The sequence below is a fragment of the Numenius arquata genome, chromosome 6, assembly GCF_964106895.1.
Source record: "Numenius arquata chromosome 6, bNumArq3.hap1.1, whole genome shotgun sequence".
NCBI classification, from domain to species: Eukaryota; Metazoa; Chordata; class Aves; order Charadriiformes; family Scolopacidae; genus Numenius; species Numenius arquata.
In genome coordinates this window covers 49,259,586-49,280,556 of record NC_133581.1, presented here as the reverse complement: position 1 = coordinate 49,280,556, position 20,971 = coordinate 49,259,586, and the positions used below count along the sequence as shown (strand labels likewise).

General features: G+C 44.1%; 1 protein-coding gene across 3 annotated transcripts; it reads left to right on the top strand.

Moving 5' to 3' along the window:
- The first annotated feature begins 18,279 nt into the window (after positions 1-18,279).
- GREM1 (gremlin 1, DAN family BMP antagonist) lies at positions 18,280-18,834 on the top strand. Of its 3 annotated transcripts, none has more exons than XM_074149622.1 (2): positions 18,280-18,306; positions 18,517-18,834. In XM_074149622.1, exons 1-2 carry the CDS (start codon positions 18,280-18,282, stop codon positions 18,832-18,834), a joined length of 345 nt encoding a protein of 114 aa, XP_074005723.1. The 3 variants fall into 3 exon arrangements, with proteins under 3 accessions (XP_074005723.1, XP_074005722.1, XP_074005721.1); XM_074149621.1 differs by having other exon boundaries at positions 18,280-18,404; positions 18,510-18,834; XM_074149620.1 differs by having other exon boundaries at positions 18,280-18,834.
- Positions 18,835-20,971: the final 2,137 nt, after the last annotated feature.

Genomic DNA, 20,971 nt, shown 5'->3' with positions numbered 1-20,971 from the left:
CATGAGTGCAGTTCTTTAAAATACTTTATTTATTTTCTTCTTTAGTAGCTCAGGCTATACTCTAATTTCCAGGTCTCGCAACAGTATCGACTAATTCCTGCTGTGGTGTTTTCTCAGCAGCAACCTATGATGCATAAAAGGGTAAGAATTATGCACAAACTTGAAGACAAGACCTTTACAGAAGGCCCCTACAATATCAGTTCCTTGTTAAAAACACTTTGTGTTTATGTTGTTGTGTATCTGGAGGTTTACAAAACTGGGAACAGTTCGGTGAATGGTTGCAAAGAGGCTGAAGGCTGGCTCCACTAAAGGCTTGTGCCCACAGTAGGCCTCCTGTAGAATACAAATACCGAAGCCCAAGCACATGATACTCCAACTCTGCCTCCCTTGCCCGATTCCTTAGGCAACTGAAGTCTATGTACAACTATGTTTTCTTGTCAATTAAGTATCTCAGGCACCTAGACTACTTCTGTGCATGCCTAGGACTGTTTGAAACTTGGTGTACCTGCATAGCTCTGCACCTATCTGAGTCCTAAATCCAGCCTGAATCCCTAAACTTGGCAATTTCTCCCCTGGATTCCCTGGGGGAAGCAGCCTGGTAAGGACCAACCTCACACATGTCTACAGCACCAGGCATTGCACAAAATACCACAGCAGAAGTAGACAGTTTAATTAAAAAAAAAAAAAAGTGTCTGGAAGAGGTATGGCAAAAGAATCAAAGCTCTGACAGTGCCCAAGAAGGGGATCGAGAATAAACACAAGTTTGTCATTTAGTGGTTAGTAGGGCAGGATGAACATGAGGAAGGCGAGGGTAACACCTGGGCTCTAGCTAATCCTCTAAGGGTGTTTGCGCCGCCAGCCAGGCACTGGATGAAAATATAAAAGTAGTCTTAGAGCATGGTGAAAACAAGCCAATCACCCTCCCCCATGCACCCCAGTAGATGGCTTATTTTGGCTCCCTGAACGATTTAATTGTTTCCTGAATTGTTGAACAGCCTCAGCAGGGGAGGTGCAGAGTCCTCCCATACAAATAGGCTCCTGCCTCATGGCTAAGAGGCTACACCTCTGGAGGTGCAGGAGATGCATGTTTGAACCCTCCAGTGAGTAGATGGAAACCACAATCTTTTTTTTTCTGATTTCTGAAACAATACCAGCCTTCTTTCACTCACTTTTTGTATTATTTTTTTTCAGAAAAATTAGATGTATTTAGCTGCTACCTAAAGAATTGGAAGAATGTTACATTTAGCAAGACCTGGAAATTAGCAAGAGTTCATTTACTTGACCGTGCATTCTTTATTTGAGCAACTTAAAAAATATTTTTTGATCATTTTGCATCTGTAAAAAACCCACTTCCTTACTCACCGTTAGCATTCCAGTGACAAATTAAATCTTGCAATCATTGTCATGCATAGTGTTTGCTGACGAAGAACTCCAGTGATCCTAAGGGACCCTGTTAAGTGTTGCTAACAGGACATTTTATCGCAAAACATGTCTTGTTATAAGCATTTTCAGCATGGAAGCTAAGACACAATCTTTTTCTCTGCACCAGCAGGAATAATTCTTTTCAAGGTGATTTCAGGTGGAATTCTCCCTATTAAAATATGCAGGGCCAAATACCAAAGGGGTTTTCAAAGCTTTTCCAGAAGCTGGTGGTAGTATACTCAAAGCAACAAGTGTATGGACCCCAGATAAAAAAAACAATTTGATTGGAGAAACCAAAACATAAAAGTACTTGGTCTTTTACAAAGCACTTCTCTAAATCAGAAACAAACAAGTCCCATCTGGTGATGGTGGTTTCTCTCTATCTGGGAAGGACATTTTGTTGCACCTGATTGTAGTAGTCACCTCCTTCCTAATGCACAGAGGTTTTCTAAACAAATTGTCCCATCTCCATTGGATAAAAAGTGTTTTCTGCCTCCAGTGTTTTCTGACTCCAGAGCTGTGCCCTTACCTAGATTTATCTCAACTAATTACATCATGATAAAAACCACTATACCATGTCTCTGGTACGTTTTCACACCACGATAGCTGTCTCAATGTAAAAACTTCAGCTTACAGGAAAGGCACAGCCAAAAGAAGTCATAAACTCCAAATACAAGAATTTACTATATTTAAATAAGAGGATTTCTTCTTTGCCTCACAAAGCAAGAAAACATCGTGTTCATTTCTGGTTTCTCTTTGATCAGACTGGAAGAACAAGAAATAGCTACAAGGATCTTTTCTTTTTTTTTTTCTTTTTTTTTTCTTTTTTTTTTTTTAAATGTGTCATAGCTTTTGGTGACACCAGCTCCCAATGATTCTTTCCTCTAAATGGTCTATTATATTTCTCAAGAAGAAAAATATGTAATTTTTAATTTGAATTCATATGTTCACTTTGAAACCCTCACAAGAAATACTACTACCTCCTTCACAAGGAGTCTAGTTCCATCTGGTAGAGAACCAAAAAGCCCTGCCACAGACTGATCTGAAGTGTAATTGATTTGGCCACTTGCAATTTAACTTCTTCACTTACGTCTTTAGTGCATTAAGGCTTCCTGGAGAGGGGAAAGAAAACTGTTTACATTTTTAGACTTTTTAAAAGTGCATCCAAAAGCTCCAAGTGTTTGGCGCCTGATTAATTACAAACACCTAGAGGTTTGTGCCTGAGCCTATTTACAGAATCTCTCCTAACATCAAGTGATTTTACACTTTTCCAGGCACTTCAAATCCCAAGTTATTTGTGAAATAAATAAATAAATAAATAAATAATTTAATCAAACTGCCAGTGAAAGCAGCTAATGGAGAATTGCTGAGCAATGTGGTTAGTCCCAGAACATAAGATGACAGACAGCTCTTCCGTGGCTCTGAACAGCTCCACAGAAAGGCAGAGTGATGTCTGTTGTAGCTATATCTGGAGAATAAAGTAAAAGGACTTGAAAAATGCTAATTAGAATTCAAGATACTGTAAGAAAGGGAAAGATCAATGAATAAATATTCAACTGCCCTTAGCCAAACAGGCTAAATGGGATACTTTTGACAAGGAAACAGAAGAAGCAAAACAGAGCAGTTGGAAATATCAAGACGAGATTTGGCCCTAAGTTTGCCTGTGTAGTTTCCCAGAAGTGATTTTTTTTGGCAATTTTTGAAAGAATAAATTTTTGGTAACAATACAGATAAAAAATAGACTGTTTTTGTATTTTATTATTATTGTATTGTACTTTTAATTCTTAAGTTCATAAAGTTTAGCACTCTAATATGCACATAACTGGAATATGCCCTTTAACAAGGGAAAGATGTATATATAAATTATTTTTGGGTCTTTTAGAAAGGCTCGCCTGACTCAAGCCTCTTGGATTGTTGTGTGCGCTTCATTTTATACACTCCGAATAGCCCCACTGAAAACAAAGTCAAGCATCTGGCAAGTCCCTGCAGGATTCAGGTCCGAATCTAAGTTTAGCAAAAAACTCAAGTATGCGCGCAAATTCACCCTTCTTACCAAAGACTTAACTATCTGTTTGCATTTATGTATATACTTAAAATGCTGTTCAAGTCAACAAAAGCAGCTAAATTGGAGCCTTATCTTTAACAGTTCTTTTAGATAATCACAACTGGTTAAACACTTCTTCATCTGCCTTTAGATTTTTTTTGTCCACAACAGTGAAAACTTGGCTTATTCACTGGAAATATTTTTTTTTTTTTTATTGTGGAGAATAACAGAAGTTAAAAGGCCTTCTTCCCCATTAAAGGCTTTTAGAAATTTCAAAATGGTTGCATTCAAGCACGTAGACACAAAATATGTGAAAGTTAAGAAATTATGATTTAACTTCCCAGATTAAGTTGGTCTCAACTCCTCCTATTAACTGCTTATTTCGTGGGAAGTTTGGTACCGAACCAGCTTTAAGGATTTAGGCCAAAATTATTCTGGTGCCTTTGAAAACTCTGTTCCCTATTGCAGTTTTATAGGTGGGGAAATGGAGTCAAGAGAAAATCAGTGTGAGTGAAAAAGAGAAAAGGATGAAGGTGGGGAGTGGAGTGTACTTGTGCCACTGATATCTCTTCTTTTTTCACCCAGAGACCATCTAAATGGCAGTGAGGAAGAGTTCAGTTTCTTCCCACCTGCACTAGTATTCACTCCGAGAAGCGGACTAACCACTACCAGAGTAGAACAACTGTTTAACAAGAGTTACTTCCTTCTCATAACACAGCAGCCATTTTTGTGACACTGGATTGCAAATATGAAATGCAGAAGTTCTACACAGTCTAAATAAGTTGCTGTCTCAGCCAAAAAAGGGCTTCAGCTCTTCCATTCCTGCAAAGCTACTTTCTTCCCTGCTCTTCCGTTTTTACCCAGATATTGCCAGGAAAAACAAAAAGAACAGATAAGATTCAAAATTTGAAAAGAGGGCAATGGGATAAAAGAAAAACCCAAACCAAAACAAAAGCCTTGCAAATCTTCTTACATAATAAAATGGTCCTCCTGCCTCTCTCACTCCTCTTTCTTTCACTACAGGCAGTAAGCGGCAGAGTCAGCAAAAAAGCCTAGACTTCTTAACTTCCAGCTGTCTGCCTTACCTGCTAGGCTGCACAGAAGCCCTCACACTGCAGGGAGACAGCACTCCTCTTCCAGCTAACATCCTGAGTTATGGGTGGTTAGACAACAACAAACTACCTTTCATCATAGCAAAAAAGGAGTAAAAGGACTGTTTTGCCAGAACTGTGTATGAGGTATCTATGCATGTCTTAAAAGTGTATGTAATCTGTCTAAGATGTTGGGATGCAGTAAGGTGTGAGAAGGGAGTCTTTTAGTTTTGCAGCCTAACTGGAAACTGTATTTCATAGCTGTCATATCCCTGGAATGAAATATGTAAGCAAATAATACATTGAGCTCCTTAGATGCCTCCTTTCATAATAATACCCAGTTACGACTTCAGACTGTAAGGGCTTCTCATGCTCACACAAACTCAGTTTGCTTAGCTGAGTCACTTCTTGTATCACATTGCTCCAGAGCTGCCCTGAAAGCAAAGCATGTCAGCAAACACCTCCTACAGATTCACGGGACAGAAGAAAAAGAAAAGCAAATGCATGAGGGCAGAGGAATTTTTCACAGGTATTTTATGTCTTTCATTTTCTTGGCAAATTCTTCTATAGCCATCAAATACATAAGATGCATCAAAAAAAAAAATTGTGAAAAGAGTTATAAAAAGGTTAGCTTGACAAATGATATTTCCTCATTTGGCATGAAAGTTTATATTTGTCCAGCAGTCAAACTTTATCCTAATAAAATAAGCTTTTCTAAATCACTTTTGAAAAATAGTCACATATGGATTGTATTATATATGTAGGTGTTTTGAGGCCAGAAAACATATTTTTTGTTCTATGTCTGCAGCACATAGCAGAGTGGAATGCTGGTAGGTGACCATGGCTCTAGGTGCAGAGATCATTACAAGCCCACAACCTGACTCTACATGTAGTATATGCTAAACAAGAAAGTTTTTCAGACATACCAGGCCACCATACTTTTCAGAGCAGAATCCCAAACTTTTGAAGTATTTAGGTGCTAAAAGCTAGGGATTTTGTCTTGAACCCATTCACTTTTTTGATTCCCAGTGTTCTATTTCTGAACATTCACAAATTAATTCTATTCACAAATCATATGGAATTAATTAATCTATTCCTAGATGAATATTTTGAAACAAAAAAAAAATGTATTATTTCATTAAAAAAAAATCCACCCCAAAATAAAATTTTTCCCTTGATTAATTTTCTCTCATTCAGTTGATGGAAGTCTATACATTAAAAAGTTGATATTCTGTCAACCTAAATTTAAAATACTGTTTTTTCTATAAGTACAATATTATCCAAATCTTCCTTCTCAGGCTGTGGGGTGGAGCCTCAGCCACATGGACATTAATTCTAAAACTCAAATAAGATGAAGGTTTAAATTCTTTAATTAAACAGAACTTTGCTAGTCTCGAGTAATTTTTGCACAGGCTCAAGCTTGAATTTTCTAGTAAATTCTGTGAGAAATTTAACTCAATTCAGACTAGCCTCAGCCTTTTCTTTCTAGTAGTATTTTATACGGCTTGATATGAAGTACAATGGTCAGATAAAGTCAGCTACCCTATTTAAATGAGTGGTTTTTTCATACAACAATCTGTAATAGAATAAACAGTGGAGTACCTGAACAAGAACCATAGGACTGGTATGTTAATAGAGTATCTTGAAACCAAAGTCCACAACATCTCCTTCCCTCATCTTATGCCACGTATTACTGTCTACCTACCTAAGTTTGAAATAAAAAGTGAAAAATCTTATTCCTTGTTGGTTTATCATAAGACTTTTAGTCCATTACTTTTGGATACATCTAAATCCCACAGGGAACTGGATTCTTTCAGAATCACTTCTTTCCTATGACAAAACATGGGGGCTTTTTTCCCATGTAAAGCAAACAAGCTCCCACACCTGGGTAATAATGTAACAATGGAGCATTTCTACACACAGCCCATCCAACATACACTACATAAAATCTTGCTTATGCTCCAAGTCATGAATTACACTGCTCATCTTGCCCATCAAGATAGGAAGATCAGCTGTGTATGCCACCAGAAGGTTGACAATCCCTGTAACGAGAAGATATCCCTCATCCCTGAAAGCATGTCCTGCAAAATTCATGTCTAAAACCAGACATCTCTGCAACGCACACATCTTTTCTCGTATCAGGTAACAACTGTGCCGAACTTCATCGCCTCACGCCTCTGCCGGACAGCTTCAGATTCCCCCTAGGATGGCAGGTGGTGAGCAGCAGTGGAAGTCAGCACTTCCGTCTAGCCTCGCTACAAGCTCAGTAAGAAAAGTTATGGTTGTGTTGGTGAGACAACTTCTTCCTTAACACTTCACTCCCTTATTTTCACAAGCACCACTGGAATTTTAAAGGGCAAAAAGCACAGCAGAGCATCACTACCTCTGTATTAACAAGAAGTTGAGGCACGCTAGTAGGTAGGTAAGTATGTAGGTGCATACATTCATATTTTCTGCTTTAAAATACATGAATAGAGTGGTTTGGCATTACTCTTCTTGAATGTTACCAACAGAGAGGAAACATCTCAAGATGCTGCCATACAAAAAGCACTGAAAACATTAGAGATGGCTGAGTTTTATGTACCCTTTTAGTTTTTCCTCTGTAAATTAGTGCCAGATTCATGGCCTTGTAAATGAAGCTCCTTTCTCTCCTTAGCAGAAGAGTTCAAAATACCAAGTAAAGCAGTTCAGATGTGCCCCATCTCTCCCAGCCAGCTTGCCTTACTTCTGACCCGGAGGAACGTGTCTAGAAGTGAGAGACATTGGATTTCTAGGTATATTAGGGCCAGATTCTCAGCTGGCATAAATCAGTTACATCTCCCTGAAGTTATTATAAGCTATTCCAATTTACTCAAGAAGAGGATCTGGCCCCTGTCAGTCTTTGGCTTCTCTGCAAAGGCTTTTAATAAGACGCCAACTGTCCTGGCAGTGAGGATACATTGAGTAGCGCAAAGTTAGCAGTAGCAGACAGGAGCTCAGCCCAATACCATTTTTCTCTGCAAGAATTAAGTACAGCGCTTCTTTTAAGCTTAAAACAATTCTTACTGTTCCACTAAAACAAAGAACAACTCACACAGCGAATACCAGCAAGAAAAGGGAGAAGAAATTTAAAAAAAAAAACCAAAAAAAAAAAACAAACAGCCCAACAAAACAATAGCAAACGGGTAGTTGAATCCAGCCAGGTTCATAGTATACTCTCTTACCGCCTCATGACATTGATGCTCTTCATCTCAAACCTATGTCACAAAAATATGCATATTCCCACATGCCTCTTTTATACTAAATAATTATATGAAATTTCCCCATCAGTATTCCAGTTCCAATTAGCAGCACTGGTGAGCATCAAGAGAATCTCAAGTGTGGATAAGGAGGGAGGAAAGGGAAGTATTTTCTTTTAAGCAGTGGGGGCTTTTTAAGCCAGAAGATACCAGAACGTCATCTATGGTTGGGATCTGACCAGCACAGCTGAACCTTTGGAGTAAACTCAGGGAATGTTTTGTTAAAGAATCCAGAAGGAAAAGGAATACAAACTTCCAAGATGGAAATGATCTGGATACCTGATGTTAAAAGAACAATGAGGAAAAAGATGTCTTTCCTCCACCTCCCTCAACCACAAAGAAATAAAAATAGACATAAATGTTTCTTCTTTTTTGCCAAGTCTTTTTTTTTTTATTATTTATTTCTTCCCTCATTCAGTCCAAGGAAGCAGATACAGCTACAATTATTTACCTTGTTGGTACCTAAGTGGTTTATTTTTCTGAACAAGCAGACAACCTCTTGCAGGAATAATTCTTCTTTTCAACCATCTGAGAAATCTGAAAAATTGTCTTGCTGGACCCAAGATGCTAGTGTCTACTTGAAACTCTGGATTAAATTGAGTGAAAAACAAAAACATGGGTAAATATGGTGCAGAACATTCAGCCACAAGAAATGGAGAGAGATCTTGAGGAGGCAACACATCTTCCACACCTGGAGATGCCTCCTGAGGGGTTTCCTCATTTGCTTTAAGTCAGACTGAGATCTACTCCAGATCAGTCACTCTGGCTAGATGCTCGACTGCAGCAAGGCTTAAGCGGAGATGACTGCTCTGCAATAGATGCCCAGAAGTCTTGTCATCTAGGAAGGTCAATGCCAGAGTGGCATATAAACTATATTCCAGAAAAATACAGCAGAGAGGCAGCTTGTCTGCAGGCCAGCAGCAATGCCTGGAAGTGCATGCAGTTCCAGTGCCATCATCAGGCACCAACAGGAGCTCAGAGCAACCACAGAAAATACCTCCTCCAGCACCAAATGCCTGGACCATGGCCCTGGGAAAGGGGCAGCCCCCCAAGTCCCTCCAGCCTGGCTCTAGGGCAGATAATCAGAGCAAGAAACAGAGAGCAGAGTGGTGAATAGACCTCTTCCCTACACATCAGTACAACTACTTAACAGAAGAAAAAGAGAAGGAGCATAAAGTCTATCAACATACTGAGAGGTGGGAATTGGGACTTCTCTGGATTCACAAAGGAAGGACCCCAGCTAATTAAAAACATCTATCAATTTTAATAGCAGTTTTTTGAGTAAAATAACAAAAAATCCTAAAAATTCCCTAGGCCTCTCCTTCCATCCATCTAGATGTCATTTCCTGTGATTCTTTGCCAATAATCCTTCCCCCTTTCATTGTATTTGAATTTCAGTGGCCCCTGCACACCAACACATTTTCTCTCCCATGCTGCCACCTACCACTGCACTACAGTTGCTTGCCCTGTTGCTTCTACAGCATTTCTACATGCTGCTGGTCAAGTAATTGAAGTGATTATTTTTCAACAAGTTATTGCTAAATATGTGTGTGAATTACAGCAACTGGCCTCATTGACTACCTTGCTGGGGACTCACCTATGTAACTGGCGCTAAGTGGAGACATGCTTTAGCCTTAGCAAAGAGCAAGCTGCTGCTAAGTACTGTGAAAAGTCAGAAACCTGGCATCTTGCCTAACCCTGGCATCCTTAAGATAGCAGATCCTTTCATTTTAATCGTCTTCCCTATCCACAAAACTAGGGACAATAAAAATCTCTATTTGTCAGGTGAGACGCGGGCCACTCTGAGGCCTAAGGTAGGTGCTGATAACCAGGACTGGGTCACTGAGGTGCAAGGCTGGTTTGGTTCGCAGGCAGTAATTCACGTGGGAGAAATGAAGTCGGGAGAAAACAAACGGGTGCTCGCAGCACCACCTGCACGGCCAGGGTCCACCGCAGGGCACTTCTTTGCTTTGCTTCGTGCTGGGTGATACCCACCGCTGGAAGCAGCAGTTGATGAACGCCTCAGTTTAATTAGCAAGCCCAAAGGTCAACCCGTATTTCTGAGGCTGCTCCCGCTCGTAATGACTTGGTCCCTCAGTAGCGTTGCGACCCTCCGTGCTAAAAAAGCCCGTGGAAGGCGAGCGCCGGCGCTGGAGCGCCTGGAGGCACCGGGGGAGGTGCGGGCTGATACTGCGGGGCTGCGAGGTCCCCTCGCCCCCCAGGGCTCTGCCCCTCGATGCCCCCAACCCCACGCTGGCTGCGGGATAAGTTTCGGCAGCCGCAGCGCGGAGAGAGGCGCCCCCCGGTTACGGTTGCGAAGGGCTCGGTGCGCAAAGACGCTGAGCCCCCGCCGGTTTTTGCCCAACTCCGAGCCACCCCCGGGAAGCCGCGGGGGCTGGCCCGGGCATGACGGCCGCTTTTCCGAGGGGCTCTGGAGCCGCGGCCGCGGAGCGGAGCGGTGACCCCCGCCGCGGCCACCCCGACGGGCGGGCGGCTCCAGCTCAACTCAGGCGGGACGCGCAGCTCCTTCGCCGGCCCTGACCTTCGCGGGATGCCTGAGGAACCCGCAGCCCTCTGAGAGACGCAGTAACGGGAGGGGAAAAAGCCACCCGAGGTGTCCCGCTTCTTGCGGGATTAACAAAAAAAAAAAAGAAAAAAAAAAAAAAAAGTCTCTGATAAAGAGCTATGAGCCCGACTGCGGATCGGGAGCCACGGTTTAACACCCCCCCGTACACATATACACCGGCTGGCTTTTGTTTTGCCAAATCTGCGGAATTCCCGACATATTTACAGAAGGTAAAGCTCAGCAATGCCAGTTTGTGACAGGGAAGGCCGGAAAGGTGGCTGCCTCCCTCCTGGCCAAGGCAAGCCGGTATGGGGCTCCCCACGGCGGCTCCGCTGCGGGACCGCTGGCCCGGCCGGCGCTTGGGCAGGGAAGCGGCTCAGCAGCCCAGCCCGCGGCCGCGGGCAGCGTGCAGGGAAGGGCAGCGGAGGCGGGGGGTGAGAGGGGGATTTAACTCTTCTTAAATGTCATACTTTAATGGGGATGGAAAATGTGAATTTTTTGTGCATTCCAGGAACAATTCCTTGGGGTGGTGACCTTTAGCACCGATTCTCTTAAGAGAGGAAAGTGGTCGAGTGTTTATCTGGATGACTGAAAGCTTTCTCCCTGGTGGTAGTTTATGGAAGTGTTAAAGGGGGCGGATAACACGGGCTTTAGAGGCGCTTGTCCAATGATCTGGAGGGGCTTGGAGAGCAGATCTCAGCTGGCAGACATTTAAATGGGAGACAGCTCGGCGCTGCTGCAATTTGTAGGCAGGATCCGAGACTCTCTCTCTATGGACTCCCGGGCAGCTCCGGGCTCCCAGGCCACCCGCTCCGCCGAGTGACCCGCCGGGCAGAGCCCCTCAGAGCCCCAGGCCCCCGCCGAGGAGCCGCCGCCGCCGAGGAGCCGCCGCCGCCGCGCAGGTGAGCCGGGCCGCGCCGCGCTGCGCGCATTCACAGCGGGTGCGTAAACGGGTCCGGCAGCTGCGGAGTTCGGCCAGTCCCTGCTGGAGGCAAAATTTTAATCTCTCTATCCTACCTTCGGGGCGGGAGAAGGGGAGGAGTCGTTCATCGGTGTCTAGCAAAATTCCTGGGCGCCTTGGTTCTGCAGAGGGTGACACCCGTCCCTCCCGTCAGCGGGAGCGAGGCGGGCACCGACGTTTCCGCTGCAGTGCTGGGGATTAGGGCGCCGTTACATCTCTCTCCTCTGACAAGCACAGGGGTTGCAAAAGCCCCGTTAGCTCTGCCTCTCATCTCCGCCTACAGCATCACTCCCGACAAATTGGATTCGGCGCCCACCCGACACACGGCAACCTCCCGGCCCGGCCTCTGCGCCGAACGGGGCGGGGGCAGCTCCCCAGGTGCCGGCCCTGTCCCCTCCCGTCCCATCCCGCCGAGCTGCCCTCTACGAGACCGCTCTGCCCCGGCCCGCCTTGGCAAACCTCTGCTCCTCCGCCGAGCCTGCGCCTGGGCCTCCGGGAGCGCCTCGGGGCGGGGGCTGTACCGCCCGGAGGAGCCGGTGGGTGCCGGGCAGGGTCGGGCGCCGCGGAGCGGACGGTCTGCACCGGCAGCGCGCCCGCGGACAGGGCCACGCATCCCGCACCGCGCATCCCGCACCGCGCGTCCTCGGGCGCCGTCGGGCGGGACGGACCGCGGTTCCAGCGCGGCGCTCGGCGCCCCTCCGCCTTCCCTTCCGTCGCCTCCCCGTCCTGCCCTCCCACCTGACTCGGAGCCAGGGGCGTTTTGCCGCCCCGACGGCTCCGTGCATCCGCCGGCCACCGCTCCCCTTTCCCGCGCTGACAGACCCCGGGCTCGGCTCGGCCCGGCCGGAGCCGCGGCGCGACCTGGCGCTGGGCTTTGCCCTCCGGGATGACGCTTGTTTATTCGCCCCATCCGTTTTAATCATAGAATCATACAATGGTTAGTGTTGGAAGGGACCTCAAAGATCATTTAGTTCCACCCCGCCTGCCATGGAGGAGTCCCACGCGCGAGTCACTTCCAGGGAGCTCGTCCTCCGTTGGGTAAGCCCAGACGGCGGCCGCCCTCCGCGGGGGGGTGGGGGGACACGCGGGCGGTGTCTCCAGCCGCGGCGAGGAGCGTTCCCGCCCGCGGCGATCCGAGCAACCCGCTCCCGGCCGAGCCGACCCGAGCCCAGCCAAGCCGAGCCGGTGGCCTCTCCGCCTCGACGGCCGCCGGTGATCCCGCAGCGCACCCAGGCTGCGCTCGGCGACAGCCCCGTCTTACCTCGGCGGGTTGGGCGGTGCGGCGGGGCCGTCCCGTCGCGGGCGAGGCCGTCCTGTCCGGTGCGGGGCCGCGGCGGCGGCGGCGGGCTGGGGAGGTGCACGGCCCTCCCGCATCCCGGCGGGCTGGGAAGGTGGGCGCCCCCCCGGCATTCCGTGTGCTGCGCTGCCCCGCTCGGTTCTTCTGAGCCGTAACGTCCCTCCCCGGCCGTCAGCCGCTCCTCGTGTCCCGCTCCTGGCTCCTCTCGGTGAGAGGATGGCGAGTGAACCCCGTTTCTCTCGTCGGGTCTGACATGCCGTGCAGGGGGAAGCGTCTTTTTGCGTAGGCAAGGGCTCCGAAACACCAGCATGCGTTTGGCTCGCCCTGTCTACTAAAACGGAGCGGGGTTTAGTAACCCCGTTTAGTGAGATGCGTGGAGATCTTCGGATCCAGCGCCAGTAACCCCCGAGCCACAGCTGGCTCTGAGCTACCCCTGGTGATGCGTGAGCTGGAGACCGCTGCCCTCCTGCCTCCGCTCCTCTGCGCCGAAAAAGCCCGGCAGTAACCAACTGGCATGCGGTGGAGACTGTGTAAGTGATAAAGGGCGCCAATGCCCGCAGGTTTCTGCTCCTCTTTAGGATTCGGTCCCAAGCTGTGCTAAAACATTTATTTTTCTCTCGGCAGCGTCACCCAGAAATGCGTAGTTTCTCCTGAAGACTTTCTCCTTTTCAGTACGCGTGGCTGTGTGCAGTAGCAAAATTATTCTGGTGTTTTGGAGGATCCGTGAGCAAATCTGTCTGAAAGGAGTTTTGCTCTGGGGAGCGGAGCTGTCAGGCTGTATGGGCGTCTTCAGGACAAGTCTAATTCGGGTTTGGTTCTAGCCATGCTCACTATGATGTTAAACCTCCCTGTAGTCCCATAGGATGTCTTACAGACCAATGCTTTCTTAAAGAGGGAATTCTCAAAATTTCAAAGTTCTTTTGTTCTTTTTTTTTTTTTTATGGCTGCCTATGCTCATTACGTGTCTCAAAAAAAGCCATCGCCATGACTCGCAAGAAGAAATTATGTGAAATGTAAATGTATCCAAATTCTACCAAACAGAGATGTTAGTTTTGCTGTCTTGATCTCAGAAAAAAACCATTATGGGAACTGCCATTGCCATGCCTTTTTGTATATTTAAAAATACAGATCTACAAACTATGAAAACATTACGTAAGACTATTTCTGTAATTCATATATAATAAGCCAGGCATAAAATTATTCTGATCCTTTGGGACATAAACCACTTCAATTTTGTCAGTAGTCAAAGGGTTGTGTTTTGCCTCTTTCTTTTGCTGGTATTTGAAGCCCACCAAATACATTTATGTTTTCTTAGGTTTTTGTCAGATTATTTTTCATGTTTTCTGTGAAGCACATGAGCCCATGGCTCATCATAATATTTTCCTAGTAAATATGGTTCACAGATGAAATTATGGGCCTGCTGAGGTCTGTGAGAATTTTGCTGTATATTTCAACAGAACCAGGATTCCATCCAGTTCTTTTAAACAAGTTGCTTTGTGCTAGAACTTTCAGTAATAACTTTCTGACTCTGCTTGGGAACTCACAGGGAAGTGCTGTTTATGAACCGACATGTGGAGATCCTTAATTTATAGCAGAAAATGTATAAACAAAAAAATTACAGCTTAATTGTATGAAATAATAAACCTGAAAGCATTTACACTTCTCTGTGAACAGTTGGTAGTATTAATCCACAAAATTCCTAATCTGTTTTAGATGATGAGATCCCAGGCTCTAGATAAACCACATATGAGGTGATATGACTGTTAGGGCCCAATTCTGCTCCTGTTTGAAGTCAGCAATAAAATTTCTCTTGGCTTTAGGACTAAGAGCTTACAGATGATGAAAAGTAGACTCAGTTTAGCTGGGAAATATGGAAAGAGTAATTTCTGAAGTATTTTGTTACTTTTAAAAAGTAAATAATAATTCTGTTGTATCTCTACAGATCTGAACAAAATAAGTGGGAATTGATGTAGGCATTTTGATCTTAGCCATCAGTTTGTTCAAAGGATTCTCAAATGGATTCTCAAAAGGATTTCTGGTTATGCCAAGGTTTCTATAGCAGCCAGTATCGAGTACTGAAAATTTTGCAGAAATTTGCTATATAAGATTTTACAGCCTGATTCCGCACAGCTCCTCCCCAAGCTCCAGAGTTATTACTTCTGCACAGTTTTGGCTGTGACAAGGAAAAAAACCATTTACTTCAGGAGAGATTTCTTTTTTGGTAAAACTTGGGGTATGGTAATATTGATTTAGCTACTTGTACTCTTTGTGTTCTATTTTTTTTTTCATTAATTAAGAAGTTGTTAATTCGTAACAATTCACAAACACTAATTCATAGATGGATGAACCACTCTCGTTCCCAATGCAAGCAAGCAGGTGTTGTCTCTCATAAGCAAATGAATTGCCTTGGGACAAGAGGTGGTGCAGAATGCCCACGCTGCATTTTGGCTTTCCTTATTGAGGCATACCACCTCATTTGCCTTTGTATTTTGTGTTTCTACAAAATAATCTTCATTTTTTAAATAAATGTTTAATAAGTTACTATTAAAAGAAGGTCCTGCTTGAGCTGTTTTGGGGGTCATGAAGTTCACACAGCCTCTTCTGTGGGCCTATGTTTAAGCTGTATTTCTCCCTAAATGATAGATTATTTTTACTTTCAGATGTGTGCTTTGGAAGTAACCATAACAAATGGTTTTGCTGAGTAACTAATATTCGTTTGAATTCACAATTTCTTTTATGAGCATGTAATACAGTTTCTGCCTTTAAGGCTGGAAACCAACTCAGTGAAAAATTACCTTTCCTCCTCCAGTTTAGGACTATATTGAAACACATGCTTGCATTTCCTTCGGGTTAAGCACATGCTTAATAAAGATGCGTGAATCTGGGATACAGTACCATCAAATTTTCCCCAAATTCCTATCCCAAAGTACACCTCATTTTCACGTGACTAGACCTTACTGTGTCATCAATTGCACATTTATGACACACACACACCCCAAAAAAAAGAAACCAAACATGAAGCAGTGTGGAGGTCATCAGTTTTAGAAATAAAAGTAGTCCAGGAATATGCGTGTTGGTGGAACTTCAGCTCAGTTATGGGATACTAAACAAACACCTGAATTTTCCTGGCACTTCTTATAAAGTAGCAATTTATTTTCAATTGCATGCAATGACTTTTTTTTTTTTTTTTTTTTTTTAAGGCTCTGGCACCATATTGAGTAAATAAAGTGCATATTAAAATACTGTCTAAATACAGCATGGGTATACAGTGCCGGGGAAATAGGAATAGTTTTGAAAGGAGTCATTCTGGTCTCTTGAGGAAATAAGCGGTGGTTTATAACTCTTTTAATTTTTTTTTTTTAAAGACAAAATTAAATTTTAAAAGAAAGGTGTTTAAATAGCATTCAGATTGTAACAGCAATGAGGAAAAACCAGCAAATGTGAAGTCCACGCTGAGACTTGAAACTATGCTGCGTTAGTCTTGAACTAGAATTCCCAACTTTTTTTGTGTGTTCTATGTCAGAGCCTTAAGGTTATTAAAATTGCATGTTCTGTGCCATATTTCACTTAGATATTAAAAGCAGCCCTTCCAAGTTGGAGTCGGCAATAGTGTCATTCTTACGTCCCTTGCTTGAAGCCTGAGGCTTCTGCCAAACATAGGACATACTGGTACATAAACATAAACGAATAATATTAATGCATATATTTGTCATGTGTATTATAAACTCTAGGTGCTGTAACAATCTGTAGACAAACACTTAAAATATTAGATCCACAAGCAAATCCCTGGATGCAATGGAAACCCACTATGATACTTTCCCACTCCAGTAATTCCTTTCCCAGTCCATTCAGTGAGAAACACTTTTTGAACAGCATAATGTAACATTCACTTTCTCCATGTGACTGGAAAGACCTAGTAACTGAGAAATTAACAGTTATCTTTTACAGCACATGGTACTTACCCTGAGCCTTTACTGAGTCTCTAGGTGGCCCTTACAGCATTGGCATTTGGCTGCTTTCCTGCCTAGTTGTGTGGTCTCAGGCAAAGCGGATAAAGCTGTCCAGAACGGTGCCCTTGGTTTCACATGTGTTTCTTGGGTAGTAACACAAGCAGGACTCTCAAACACTAATTTGTTCCTTACTGAAGTCAAATAAGGGGTACAACTGCAGCACTCCAAGCAGGTAGAAGACACCAACATCCTCGGGTTTTTTTTCCACAGTTGTCCCCCTTTTTAATGCATGTGCCTCTTGGCAGTTCTGCTGTTTTATGGGGTTTTTGCAAGCAGTTGCTCCTTTCTGGTGGTTTCTTCCAAGCTCCCCGTGGGGAGGGTCTCCTGAGAGCCTCATTCCCTCATTTGCTTCTCTTACTGCCACGTCCCTTGCTTTCCAGGACAACATGGAGACCAGGGTACTTGTGGAAGGGGGGAAATGTGACAGCTGATGAGTTTCTTCCCAGCTGGTTGGTGTCTTGAGCTGACTGAGGAGTCAAAAGAGCTCAGAGCTTTGGGAAGCAGCAGAAATGGTGGAATAAGGGAGGCAAGAAAGGCTGTTCATAGGGTAGTAATTAGGTTTGGAGCAGGGGTGCTGTTCTGAAGAACCTGATAGTTTCCCCTTACTACACTTCTTGAAGGGTTTTTTTGTGCGTGTATGCACAAAATACATTCTTTTCTGATACTAATACCTCAGGATACTTAATGTCATATATGAAACGCTGCTGTCCTCATGTGTCCTTTCAATATCACACTCTATGTAATGAATAAAATTCACAGATCTGAAAAATTCTTAACATTGTGACTGCATCTATGTAACTTCTGTTAAGGATTCAGAGTAACGTGTGAGAAGGTGTAATTTGAAATTACAGCTGCATCTCTTTTAACCTATGCCTAAATATTCTTTGATGTTAGTTGCCTGTCTTGTTGCATATCTCTTACTTTAAGCTTCATTACACTCAGACGCACACATCTCTTGCTTTCCAGGACAACATGGAGACCACAGTACTTCTGGAAGGGGGGAAAGTGTGGCCAATTCAGAGGGGCAATGTCACAGAGCTTGGGATGCAGTAATTCAGACAGCAGGTGGATATAGCACGCACATTATATTCTGGATGTATATTATGCAAGAAGCTGTACAAAGTTTCTGAGTCTGGCTAAGGAACACATAGCTACACTGCATCTCCTGAGTCAAAGAGTTTAGTCCTCTGGTATTGCAGATAGCTATGTCATATAAATCCTTGTGTAGCATGAAATCTGTTCTTCCACCACTGTAAGTCAGGAGCAACATTCCTAATGCCAGTGAGCTGTACGTAGGGAATGAGAACTCTTAACTAGGGTAATACACATGGAGAAAAGAGCTGGAAAAAGATGCATGCTACCCAAAATGAAATTCTGTTTGGACTTCCTTTATCCTCTGACTTTCAATCACCATACATTAAAGCTTTTGTCACTTGGTAATTTGGAAACAGCTTTCTAGCTGCTAAAGGCAAAATGCTTATCTTTTATAACTGCGCGTGCACATGCACACATATTGCTTTTATGGAACTGAAAATTTGCTGTATACTTGACTTCTGTTGATATCTGAAATCCACAACTCTGCTTTATTCCCTCAACTTCCTCCATATAGGATGGTCCGCACACTATATGCCATCGGCGCTGTGTTTCTTCTGATGGGATTTCTGCTACCGGCAGCAGAAGGAAGAAAGAGAAACCGTGGATCTCAAGGTGCTATCCCTCCTCCTGACAAAGATCAGCCCAATGATTCAGAGCAAATGCAGACACAGCAGCAGTCAGGCTCTAGGCATCGAGAACGAGGAAAAGGCACCTCGATGCCTGCTGAAGAGGTGCTGGAGTCTAGTCAGGAGGCATTGCACATCACTGAGCGCAAATATCTAAAGCGGGATTGGTGTAAAACGCAACCCCTCAAACAAACTATCCACGAAGAAGGCTGCAACAGTCGTACCATCATCAACAGGTTCTGCTACGGCCAGTGCAATTCCTTCTACATCCCCAGGCACGTCCGTAAAGAGGAAGGCTCCTTCCAATCTTGTTCCTTCTGCAAGCCCAAGAAATTCACCACCATGACTGTTACACTCAATTGCCCTGAGCTTCAGCCCCCAAGAAAGAAGAAGAGAATCACCCGAGTTAAGGAATGCCGGTGTATATCTATTGACTTGGACTAAACCAAGAAAAATATGATACTGATTGCACTCTGACTGTGCGCAGTCCTTGCCAGTGTGAGAGTGAGTGGCATGAACTAGCATTCCTTCGGGGCTGGACAAAATTGTGAATTACCTAAAACAAGAAAAAAAAACAAAAAACAAATTAAAAATTGATGTAAGGGAAGGGCACGCATGTGTATGTTTGTGTGTAAGAGAGAAAATGGGTGTGTACCAGCAAATATATGAATGTTGACTATGAAAAAAAAATTAACAGGGGTAAGAAATACTAAAAAATCTATTTACCTGCAGTCATGAATTAGGTTTCCTACTGTATATTCACATTTTTGCCGCTTGCTGCAAAAGTGGAGCTGTGGCTTTTGCTAACGTTCACCTGCCGTGCTATTTGCTTTTACTGTATTAAGAGAAACATCAGAGCGAGAGGACAATACATCTGAAAGCGTGAATCTATTCTTAAATATGAAGTAGAGAAAAAGAAGTTTAAGGCGTAGCAAAACCATCCCTTAAAATAGCATCTGTATCAAGAGTTTGTAACATGCTTCTTCAAAAAAATAGCTGTAATCCAAAAGCCATGTCTGGAGAACAATGGGGGGACGCGGGAGTGTTGAAAAGTCACTATAGGTGGATGGAAAACAGAGCTGCAGCAAGTTAGAAAGCAAAAGGCCAAAGTAAGTAGACAAGGGGAGTACAAAAGGGAGTAGAAAAAGGAAAGATACATAAATAGGAAGACACAGAGGAAGAGATATTGTCTTCTGTTTACGTTTTGCTTTAATTTATATACCTAGTCATATATTACATAAATTAAAGAGAAACTATATACAAGGCTATAAATATACTTCTGAATTCTAACGGCTCTCTAGCTCAATCAGAACCCATTCTTGTGCCACTAGATCCATTTGATGTCTTGTATTTCTGATATCAGTTATTCTTCATATCTACATATATATGTATATGCAGTATCTTTTAGTCCTTGGTATCTATACGTACATACAATGAGTATGCATACTCCATTGTGCATATCCGAACTCTCTCCTTCTCTTTTTCACACACATACATAAAAAACATACATAACCACAGCACAAAAATCTTGCTAACCAAGATCAAGTACAGAATGGCAGTAATTTAGTACATAAAGAGCAAAGCAAAAATTAAAACAAGCATCATGTGACTGCAAATGCAATAACCACACAAGAGACAAAAGACACGACATTCATGACTAGTAAACATTGCATTGTTATTGTTATTTTAGCTTTGCCACAGGCATGCAGTTTGTTGAAAAAGAGATGCAGAACTTTGCCAGCAATAATCCTCTTTTTATATCTTTTACCACAGACTTGCATTTAAACTGGATTTGGACTAAGTAAAGAGAATTTCCTGAAAATTAAGGGCTAACTGCCCCTCTCATTTGGGGGAAAAAAACATAAAAGGGGACATACTGCTTCCAACAGCTTGATGAATCTCACCTGTGAGGTTATCCTGCCTTTTCTTTCCTTCAGGATTAGGAGCTTAAACTTGATCAGGGCTGTAGGATTTGGCAAGAGCACAGAAGGTCCTGCAAAAGAAGTCGGTTTAGCAAAGTGGACCCTGGGCCGTCGGACCCGGGAGGCAGCCCTTCCATGCATGTTGCCTTTGCTTTCCTGGGCGCTCCCTGGGAAGCCTGGGGATTGTCTCCTCGCTGGCTGCATCTCATGCCGCATGATGTGCAGACTGCTCATGTTGTCCTGGGTGATGGCTTCGCATGGGTGCTTTCCATCCGGGTGGGGAAGAGCTCAGAGGGTGCTGCACACCTTCCTGCCCCTGCCTGTGCCTGTGCCTGCGCCTGCATGGCCCCAACAGCCCGTCCTGGCTGGTGGGGTGTCGAAGGAAAGGCATGTTCCTCTGCCAGAGTCGGTACTGGGCCTGAAAGCATCACTGACGTGAGTGAAATGGGAGTTAGGTCCATGTTAGTTGTACGATGGGGCTTGGATAGTCCAGGACTCAGTTTTCCTATTCAGCAGCAGTACTCCCTAGTCCCCACCAGCAGGGTAACTTCCCTCTCACACCAGATGCCTCTCTCAGCCACAAGGTGATTGTCTTGACAGCATTTCTGTCCGCTGAACACCAAGGAAGACAATTCTGTTCTTACTAATATGTCCAAAGG